We start from the raw sequence: 11,362 nt of genomic DNA on the forward strand, positions 1-11,362 counted from the left end.
AAGGATAATACAAAGAGAGGAAAAGTGTTGAGTACCTCCGAGCAAAAGGAGTTGTTGATAAGAACAATTCAACCTAGCCTCGTAATTTTTTTCTTGAAACAATGAAGTGGCAGAATTCGGATGGTGTTCGGTTTCTTGGAGAGATGAGAGGGAAAGAGACAGCTGGGTGATTCTTTTGAGGCTAGGGTTGTGTGTTTTTTTTTTTTTTATACAACATAACACATAATCAAGAAGTGGGCATCTCAACAATAAATTCAAACGTGAAAGACAATACTAATAAAAAAAGTGAAACCGAAATAATTGAATATACAATGAATGTATAAATGGTTCCAATGAACTATAAATTATCCAAACCTCTATAACTTAAATAAAAACCAAGAAATCAGTTGCATAAAACGACAATAACACCTAAACAGAAGACCGCCAAAAACAAAACCATCAAAAAAATCATTAATCTAACTCAAACTTTTGCTGTTCTTTTAATTTTAAATCATGAGGGATTTGTTGGTATTAATGAGATAGTCTATGAAAGTTCCGTTGAACCGTTTTGGAGTCACGCGGGGGAGGGAGCTCTTCCCTATTGCCAGTTGGCTTGATGGGATTCGTCATAGATGTCCATTATTACAACCTTTTTTGGAGTGCATTTGACGACAACATGCTGTCCAAGAGAACATTGATTACATCAACATACACAGGACATCCGAGTTGAATTATGTCACAACAACATCTCAGTTCCCACTTTCCATTTTCTTTGATGGCTCTGATTCAATCACGTGGTGTGGAGTCCACCACATTCAATGCACCAAGAGAATCCGAAGCTCACCAAACACTAAAGCCGAGAGAGAGAGACAAGAAAGCTCTGCCCACACTTGTTCCCATTTTTGCCTCTCATTTTGCTCTTGCTGTTTCTTTCGTTTCTTCCGTTTCACTCTCTTTTTTGCTCTGCCGTTTCCTCCATTCATCTCATCTTCCTTCATTTCCTTTCATTTTTAATTTTCTTCCATTACAAACCAGAAAACATGGCTGAGGCAGTATTATCTGCCTTCCTCCAAGCGTTATTTGATGGAATGGCGTCTCCCGAGTTTGTGGACTTCTTTCGGCAGCGTAAACTCGACCAAGGAGTCTTAGAGAAGCTGAGGATATCACTGTTGTCTGTGCATAAACTGCGCGAGGACGCGGAGGACAAGCAACTTACAGATCGTTCTGTGGGAGAGTGGCTTTATAAGTTGAAAGATGTTATCTATGAATCAGAAGACCTTTTGGACGAGATAGCCACCGAAGCCTTGCAACGTAAGTTGGATGCTGAATTTCAAACCACTACAAGCAAGGTACGAAACTCCATCTCTACCTTTTTTAGTCATTTTGTCAAGGAGATAGAGCCAAGGATTAAAGAGCTACTTGACAAACTAGAATATCTAGCAAAACAAAAGGATGTTCTAGGTCTGAAAGAAGGTGTCGGAGGAGAATCATCAAAAAGATTGCCCACAACTTCTTTGGTGGAAGAATCTGGTATTTTTGGTAGGGATGATGATAAGGAAAAAATAATAAGCTTAATTCTCCCAAAGAATGCCAATAGCAACGAGAATCTGTGTGTGATTCCCATAGTTGGAATGGGGGGAGTTGGCAAGACCACCCTTGCTCAACTTGTATACAAGGACAATAGTGTGAAGGAGCGTTTTGATCTTCAGGCATGGGTTTGTGTTTCAGATGAGTTTGATGTGTTCTTGATAACTAAAACAGTTCTAGAGGCAGTGACTTTGTCAGCTTGTGATATGAAGGATCTAAATCTGCTTCAAGTTACACTACAAGAGAAATTGATGGGGAAGAAATTCCTACTTGTTTTAGATGATGTATGGAATGAGAATTATGCTGATTGGGAGGTCTTAAGTAATCCGTTTAAATCTGGGGCACAAGGAAGTACAGTCATTGTAACGACACGCAATGATAGTGTTGCATCAACCATGCGCGCTATTCCAACCGACCGTCTAAAGCCGTTACTAGAAGAAGATTGTTGGTCATTATTTGCAAAACATGCATTCCATGATGGAAACTTTGATGCACGTTCAGAGCTAGAAGTAATAGGTAGACAAATTGTAAAAAAGTGTGAAGGCCTACCTTTAGCTGCCAAGACAATTGGGAGTCTCTTGCGATCTAAACTTGGTGTTGATGAGTGGGAGAAGATATTGAAGAGCGAATTATGGGATTCGCCAATAGATAAGACCAACATTCTTCCGGCTCTAAGATTAAGTTACAAATATCTTCCATCACATTTGAAACAATGCTTTGCTTATTGTTCAATATTTCCCAAGGATTACGTTTTTGAAAAAGATGAAGTAGTCTTATTATGGATGGCAGAAGGTTTCTTAGAAGAAACTAGAAATAAAAGAATGGAAGAGGTTGGTGAAGATTACTTTCTTGCTCTGGCATCAAGATCATTGTTGGAACAATCAAGTGATAATAAATCAGGTTTTGTAATGCATGATCTTGTCAACGACTTAGCAAAATTTGTATCTGGGCAATTTACCTTTAGACTAGAGGTTGACCATTCTCATGAAATTGTGAACAAGACTCGCCATTTGTCGTATTTCACAACAACATTTGATAATTTTAAGAAGTTTGAGTCTCTTCACAAGGCTACTCGATTGCACACATTCCTACCATTGACATTGATGCCATACATGAAGTACTTAAGTAAAAGTGTACAACTTGATTTGTTGCCAAAGTTAAGATGCTTGCGGGTACTCTCTCTATCTCACTATCATAATGTCACCGAGTTGCCTAAATCAATTGGAAAAATTAGGCATCTACGTTATTTGAACCTTTCTTTCACTGCAATTAAAAGGTTGCCTAATTCCATATGTAAGTTGTACAATTTGCAGACATTGAATTTATCAGGTTGTGGAGATCTTGCTGAATTACCAAGAGATATGCATAAACTCATTAACTTACGTCATCTTGATATTAGCGAAACTGCCATAAAAGAGATGTCAATGCAGGTGGGTAGGCTAAAATGTTTACAAACATTAACTACATTTATCGTCAGCAAACACAATGGCGCTTGCATTGAGAAGTTGGGAAAACTTGTAAATCTTCGAGGAAAGCTTTCTATTTTAGACATCCAAAACGTTGTATCTCCTACGAATGCTCTGAAAGCATGCTTGAAAGATAGAAAGTACATTGAAGAGTTGGTGTTGGAATGGAATGCATTCGATACTAATATTTCAGAACCTCAAAGATTTGTACTTGAAAATCTTCGGCCCCATAGTAACTTGAAAAGACTCACTATCAAGGGCTATGATGCTGAAAGTCTGCCAGATTGGGTTGGGCATCATTCATTCTCTAATATAGTGTCCCTTCGCCTAGAAAATTGCAAAAATTGTCATAACTTGCCACCACTTGGGCAGCTACGCTCTTTGCAGGAGCTCTTTGTTGTTGGGTTTGAAGGAGTTGTTAAAGTGGATAGTGAGTTTTATGGTAGCGATTCTTCATCTGTTAAGCCATTTGGAGCCTTGAAAATTCTAAGGCTACAGCACATGTTGAAGTTGGAGGAATGGTCTTCTTTCGGTGCTGAAAACGAAGTTAGAGCCTTTTCTCAACTTGAAGAGCTCTCTATTTATGATTGCCCTAACTTAATAGGCAGGCTGCCTGTCCATCTTTCTTCTTTAGCCAAACTTGAGATTCATTCCTGTCCGCAGTTGGTGGCTTCTCTCGCAACGGCTCCTGCTGTAAGCGAATTGCAGCTAAGATATTGTGATAAGGTTCTGTTAAAGGAATTGCCAACTAAATTGCAGAAGTTCGGAATCGGAGAATTTGACGCACTAGAGTCCCTTCCCGAGGGACTGGTGGACTCCAACGATAGTCTTCAAGACTTAAAAATCTCAGATTGTATGAAGTTAGAGCTCCCAACACACCCGGACTTTTCATCCCTTGAAACATTGCGGTTGTACCGTTGTGATTCCCTCAAATCATTTCCATTGGATTTATTCCCGACGCTTCAAAAAATCAAAATCCATGGGTGTAAGAATCTGGAAACTTTTACAGTTTTAGACCATGGACGTGATTTAGTGACCTTGCGTATCGACATCGGCAGTTGCCCCAATTTTGTATCTTTTCCAAATGGAGGAATTCGTGCCCCCGAGCTTTCATCCTTTTGGGTCCGAAGTTGTGGAAGTCTAAGGTCACTGCCAGACAAGATGCATATACTCCTACCTTCTCTGCAGTCTTTTAGGATAATTGATTGTCCAAGAGTCGAGTCGTTTCCCAATGGGGGCTTGCCTTCCAATGTTGAATCTATTTTGGTAAGGAAATGTGACAAACTCTTTGTTGGACGAGTGGGATGGGGTTTGCAAAAGCTCCCGTCTGTTAGAACTTTGTCAGTCAATGGCATATCTGAAGATGTGGATGTGGAGTCCTTTCCAGAGCCTGGGTTTCTGCCTTTTTGTTTGATTAATCTTTATATACGTGGGTTTCCAAATATGAAATCTTTGGACAAGAAAGGGCTTCAACACCTCACCTCTCTTCAACTATTGTCGATCAGTGATTGCCCTAAGCTCAATTACATGCCAGAAGAGGGGCTGCCTACCTCCCTTTCTGAAATAGAGATCGAAAGATGCCCTCTGTTGAGGAAATGGTGGCAAAGCAAGAAAGGACAACAATGGCGAAAGATTCCTGATGTCAACATACTGATTGATGGTGAATATATTGGATGAGTCCCATTTTCTGTTATAATACCTGCATATCATCTCGAAGGCGGCAACAACATATTCAGCTTTTGCATTTAGGTAATTACTCTTTTCGATTTTCACAAACTGGGTCTCTTTTATATTTATCATGTTCACACCCATGAATTGTTTTTATCTTTAATAAAAATTGTAGGATTTTTTTTTTTTATTGGAAAATTGTAACATTCATATCAATCTGATATAGCAGGACCAGTGCAGCTTCCAGTTGGATCATGGGCCAATTATTGTTTATTTTTATGCGCAAACATGAAATCTTTGGACAATGAGGGGCTTCAACAACTGACAAATTGATTGAATGAGCTAAAATTCTAGTAGGAATCCCCACTTAGGTACCTACTTTCTCTAACGTTCTGTCTCTCTTATGAGTTCATCTTTGGTTTATCTCTATCTAATTGTTTTCCGTTTTGATTGGTATTTAATTCCCAGAATATAGGAGATGGAAGAGCTTGGTTTTGAATACACAAAGCAAAGGCTTGCATATACACATGTATGGATTTTCTCTGTTTTGATCTACAATTTATGCATTGTTATTTCTTTTTTGACTCACACATTTCAGTTATTGAAATTGTTCTGTGGTGCCCTGTTGAACTTTTCTGTAGTGTTACATCAAGATCATGGGAAATTTTGGAACTTCTAGATTTGCTGAAGTGTAGGCTTTGAATTACCAATCAATACCTTTTCTTCGGATAGCTGCTATGTGGGAAGGAAAATGTAATCATTGGAAGCAGAGGACTTTTTGTGGCTACTGCATGGTCCCTGTTAAGATGGATGATATATTTGGTAACAAAAAGTGGAAAAAACAGCAGTTGGGTGTTCATTAAACAATTCAGGTTTGTTTCTTATGGTGCTTCCTTTGTTTTGCTGTTAGTTTGCTTGCAATATTTCAAATACAATGATATATCTGAATATTTCTTAGGAACTGTGCACTGTCTCTTTTGTTAGGAAACTAGATACTTGCTCTTCTATTTAGTTCAAAAATTGTCCAACAAAAGTGTTCTGGTAATATAAAAAGAAAGAAGATAAAGAGGTTGTCTTTCTTTGCTTAAGCTAGGTTGTACATGTCCATAGTTTTGTCTTTTCTATATTGATATCTTTGACAGATCAAGATATGTATGATAGTTCATTTTATTACTAACACTTTTTTGTTTTGTTTGCATCATTGACAGAAAAGATTCATTTTGATGAATGGGTTTTGAGTTAAAGAAAAAATGGAAGCCTCTTTGAATGATTGATTGCAATGGAAATATTTTGAGGTTCAAGTGGAAGCTTGCCCTGTATCTGAATCATCCTTATACATTCACCATCAAAGGTCATGAAGCATCTTCAGTCCTCCTTGTTCAGCAATACTTCCAGTATATTGTTGTTGGTGACATCTTTGGATTGGTATTCTGGTCGTTTGGTTCTTTGTCAAAGATGGCCCCATGTTTTAAGATTCAAACTCTGACCAAAAATTCTCATTGGAGACAGGAAAATGGAAAACTTACCTCGAAGCTTGTGAAGATCATGTGGGATTTGTTGGTATTTTTGACAAATTGAAAATTTTTGTTTCAATATTTCACCAGTTGAGAGTCAGAGAGAGCTTAATTTAGCTTTGATTTTCAGTTCAATTATGCTACTATATAATTAGTTCTCTTGTCTGGATACGAATTATACATTATAGCATGACCAGGAGTTAGGATCATGAGGTCCTTTTTTATTTTCCAGGAATGCATAAACAGATGTTGATTTTGGTGTGTTGAGATTATATATCATTTTAAACATTTCCAAGAATAATTGGTTTCCCATTTCTTTTTTCATTATCAGGAGAAAATGAAATTCCATTACCAGCTAGAAATTGCCAATCAATCTTGATGGCCAAACGACCAGAGGTGTAAAGCACTTTAATTTGTTAACATCAGAGAGTTTAGCTTTGTTAATGTAAATTGGATTGTGTTTTTTGTTTGAGAAAAAAGTTAAAAGTCCTTGTTTGGGTAAGATATGTCGGTTTTTTCACCAAAAAATAAAAAAGTTTCCAGGATTTTTGCTTGTTATGATTCTCAAATGATATGTCATAATTCTACGTAATCTATTATTATAAGAAATGTGTTACCATCTGATGAGATTGTGATATATTATTTTAGAACTAAATTGTGGAGAAAAAAATTTAAAAAGTATTACATTTCTCAACGTCTTTTATAGTATGTCGTCAATATAATGACATTTCCTAAAAAATTGCCATCAATTAAAATACGTCACCAAAATATCAGTGTTTCCGCAACTACGGCGCCATTTTAATGACCTTTGCCAACATTTTCTATGTAACACCACAAAGCAAACAACTATAAGAGTGTTACAAATTGTTTTTACATCGTTTATTTTGACTGTTACTATTACCCTTTATTTTTTTTGGCAGTGACAAAAAAAATTAGAACACAACCTCTTATCAAGATTATTTGTCATGGTAACTGATCATGTTGATTTTTGAAAATTGTCAACATTTTACAAAAAAAAAAAAAAAATTACCATTGAAAACTAGAAATTAAAATCATGAACAGATTTAATGGGCTCAGTCTCAAGTGTGATTATCTTGAGATCATCAATGAAGGTTGCAAGATTAGACATTGCTCCTAAATTAGCCTCCTCCCCCATTGTTCTCTCATGTAGCCTTCTTAGCCTGTTCTTCATCCCACCATCCTCCATCACTTTTCTCAACCCTTCCTCAAAATCTTTTTGTCCGAATCCATTGAGCTTCACCCCTATTCTCCATACCTCGACAATGTACTTGTCATTTATGAACTGGTCCCCTGCCACCGGACAGCACAAAAGGGGCTTCTGGCATTGTATAGCCTCCATTGTTGAATTCCACCCACAGTGTGTGAGGTAGCATCCCACAGCCTTGTGCTGTAACACCTCCATTTGTGGAGCCCATGAAACCACCTTTCCTTGCATCTTGACCCTCTCCAAGTATCCAACCGGTAACCCTTCACGCCAAGCAGACTGTAGCACCTGTTAAATGGCCATGGTTAGAATATAAAGTAAATAATTAAATTTATCATTTTTTATTAATTTAAACTTTTAAGACGAGGGATGATTTAACATAGTATTAGACTTAAGTACTTTAGTGTAAATCTTGCCTCCCTTATATTTTAATAAAATATTTCACACGTTAAGCCTCAATTATTAAGAGTTTGAACCCACAAGTGAGGGTAGAGCTAGCAATTTAACCCTTGACCTGCGAATCTGACACGAACACAACACGTAGTTTTAGGTTAAACAGGTTCGAATCACCTGTTTAATAAACGTGTCGTGTTCAGATTGACATAAACAGGTTGACGGGTTAACCAGGTTGACACGAACCCGTTTTGCTAGCCATATGTGAGGGAGAGTATTAGAATATAAAGTAAATTATTAAATTCGTCAATTTCTTATTAGTTTAAGCTTTTGGGACAAGTGTTTACCCATATGAATGGCCATCTGGATCCCTCCAACGCTGATGCTAGATTTTTCACTTTTTCGTCTCCGATAGGGTTAACCCAGCTTCCAAATGAGATGTAAACAATTGAGTTAGGCTTCTGCTTGTCCAGCCAATCTAAGCAACTCGTATCTTCTTCCCAGAAACTAGGGTTCTTAGTCATTGCATGCTTACTCAAAGGTCCAATAGGGAAAACAAGTGGATAATCTTCAGAAATATTGTTGACCAACTGATCATTTTGCTTTCCATCAATGTATTCATCAGGAAAGGAATTCACAAGGAGCCATCTAAGAGTCCTTGATCGGTCCAATGCTCTTGTCCAAAACTTAAATCTTGCTTTTCTTGCTGCAAGACTTCCAATCAGCCATGGTAGATCTTCGGTTGATACCATTGGTTGATTGGGTAAGCAAACTTTACCAAGATGTTGGGGAATTCCTGCCAAAATATTAAAATTATCTAAAGTTAAAGTTGGCGAATGTAGAAAGATATTTCCATAAAGTAACACGTACGTACATCTAATTGACCAACAAAAAGATATAAGCACATAAGATTTGAATTTAAAAAGATAACCATATAATTATAATTAAAGACTTAGAAAGGAATCTCGACAATAATTAGTTTGGCTGAGAATAAAATAAGCATAGAAACTAGAAATAAAATAAGGGAGACAATTTAGGGGTGGAAAATCCTATGTGTTCTCTTGGTCCTAGGTAGATATTATTTTCTAAAAAAAGGAAAAAGAAACTGGCCCATCGGTCCCTTATTTCTCTCGCTCAGTTTATAGAAAATTATATCCAACCAGAAGAATATCTAACATTCCCCATTTAGATATATGAGAAAGTTTACGAAATTGATGGTGCATATATATTCTTACAAACTAGTCTTTAAAAACGACTTATATCCTTTAATTTACTAACAAAGCAGACGAGAAACACATGCTATTAAATAAACATATTCCTGACACACTAAGGACACATGTTACTTTTAGAGGCTGGTTTATAGTTTGTAAGAAATTTTTGTCTAATATCTTCCATTTACAAGGAGATACTAACTGGATTTATTTTCTTAAAGTTTCATAATTGCACTACAATTGATTCACTATGTAAAATATGTAGTTAAATTTTGTAATGTTAAAAGAAAGACCCATATCTCATTTGTGTTTTTTTTAAATTGATATGACTCTTAAAATTACCATTAAATTATTCATTTTTAAAGAACACGGAGAAACATTAGTGTTCCTTTTAAAGGACAATCTTATTACTCTAGAAGTAATAAGGTTGTCCAACTTTGGTGTCATGATATTGGCAAAAAAATTAATTAGAAAAAGGAAATGCTACTCTAGGGGGCTGTATCTGATGGCAATATATATAGTATGTGTAGATAAGTTAAAATTTAAGCAATCACATGCCATAAACACAACCATCCAATTTTCTTCATATTTTTGTTCTTGGTCAATCTCTTATTAATTAGCTCATTAAGAATCTTTAATTTTGTATATATGCACACGTCGGAGAAATATCTTCCCATGTGATCATATCGTTTAAGAACTTCTGGTTAGTAAAGTTACTTAAACAAAGAAAAGAAATGGCATCATATATTTTATCTCAACATAGTATTTTAATATTTTCTTTACAAGGTCACCAAAAATATTGTATAGTTTTTTTCTCAACAGCTGACTACCAATTTGTTTACCCTTATGTGCGCGTGACAACCTAATTAAACTGGTAAAGTTGCAATAATTAATTAACTAATAAATATCATTTGAAAAACTCTATTTAATAGGCGAGATATGCTCTTTAGCGTTAGTCCAGCATTCTCCTGTCATACAACTGAGACGACCAATAGTAAAAATTAACCCGTACTCATTTTTTTTATGAGTTCACGTTATTTCACAGTTATATAGCAGTCTATTAAATAATGTAAATAACTGACCTGTATCAGAAATAAGACCATTGCGAACCATGTCGGGTATGGCTGCGATCAATCGGTACGTGGCGAGCATTGCAGGCCAAAACCCGGCAGCGGGGACCCTGCACCGGTTGGCTACTTGAATGGCCCATGATGCCAACAAGTCAACCACCATACATACAACCCCACCATCCTCATCAAGCTTATCTACCATGGCTTCCAAAACAGCAGGCATGTTGTTCTCCATGGCCATCTCAATGGCAAAGAAATCACGCGGAGTGTCTCTGTCCAACCCATCTGGTATTGGCAAGCAAACAATCTGGTCCTTGGGCTCCACACGTGCCACAATCTGACGGTGAATGTGCTCCGGGGTGATCATGATGATCTCGAATCCATGGCTGTGGAAGGCAGATGCCAGCTTCAGCATGGGAGTAACGTGCCCCTGCGCTGGATATGGAACCATAATGATCTTTGGCCTCTTCTCACACTTCATATTCTCTATGTTTTTTCTGTTTTGGCATATAAAAGCCTCTAAGCAAATCCCAATATATAGAAGAAAGAGTGGAAGGGAAAAAGAGAGAGAAAGAGAGAGAGAGAGAGAGAGGGAGAGTCAACTAGGCATGTGCGTCAAGATGTATAGAATAAGCAGCTTCCATGGCTCACTCCAAAGGAACATGATTGTGTGGTGGATCAAAAAGTGCAAATCTTTTACTCATCAAAGTTGCAAGTTTGGCAATCGGGCACCCATGGTTTTGCCACACGTGATGATATGTGAGGCTAATTGCTGTGCATGCTGCTGTGCCTACTTGATCAGCTATTTAATTGTTTTTCTTCTGTTTTTTTGTGGGGAAGGTTGGGTGGGGGTAAGTATACATGATTAGCGAATTACATGCTACAATTTTTGTGCCTAAACTCTTTGTAGATGGCAACAATTTTATTGGCTAATGAGGCTTGGGGCCGGGCTCTAGCTATTTAAGTGTACATTTTGCACTTTTTTGTTGAGGTAAAATTTGTTAGACTTTTATTGAAAATCATGAGGAAAAGCTTGTTTTTAGCAATTTACAATATCTTGAATAAACAAATGATTTTCATCCCTTCAAACTTGCTTCATGGGTTATTAATTAAATTGCCGCTGCCGCTATTCAATGACTGCTTTGTTAGCCTTTTTATTTGTATAACTCGCATACTATGACTAAAAACTATTCAGCATACTTTTAGTGTCATTAATCAATTGCCCAAATTTACTCCAATAATGACTTTC

At 36.9% G+C, this 11,362-nt stretch overlaps 1 protein-coding gene and 1 pseudogene across 3 annotated transcripts; one reads left to right on the top strand and one right to left on the bottom strand.

The window, feature by feature from the left end:
- The first annotated feature begins 924 nt into the window (after positions 1-924).
- LOC132181107 (putative disease resistance RPP13-like protein 1 pseudogene) lies at positions 925-6,479 on the top strand (annotated as a pseudogene). Of its 2 annotated transcripts, none has more exons than XR_015912130.1 (5): positions 925-4,781; positions 4,927-5,071; positions 5,169-5,229; positions 5,342-5,572; positions 5,909-6,479. The product of XR_015912130.1 is annotated as a putative disease resistance RPP13-like protein 1 pseudogene, transcript variant X2 (transcript). The 2 variants fall into 2 exon arrangements; XR_015912129.1 differs by having other exon boundaries at positions 4,930-5,071.
- Positions 6,480-7,233: 754 nt separating this feature from the next.
- LOC132181110 (UDP-Glycosyltransferase superfamily protein) lies at positions 7,234-10,597 on the bottom strand. Its single transcript, XM_059594178.2, has 3 exons — positions 10,126-10,597; positions 8,180-8,628; positions 7,234-7,727 (listed from the first exon to the last, which is right to left on the bottom strand). Exons 1-3 carry the CDS (start codon positions 10,592-10,594, stop codon positions 7,254-7,256), a joined length of 1,392 nt encoding a protein of 463 aa, XP_059450161.2. The 5' UTR covers positions 10,595-10,597; the 3' UTR covers positions 7,234-7,253.
- Positions 10,598-11,362: the final 765 nt, after the last annotated feature.

The sequence above is a fragment of the Corylus avellana genome, chromosome 5, assembly GCF_965113065.1.
Source record: "Corylus avellana chromosome 5, dhCorAvel1.hap1.2, whole genome shotgun sequence".
NCBI lineage: Eukaryota > Viridiplantae > Streptophyta > Magnoliopsida > Fagales > Betulaceae > Corylus > Corylus avellana.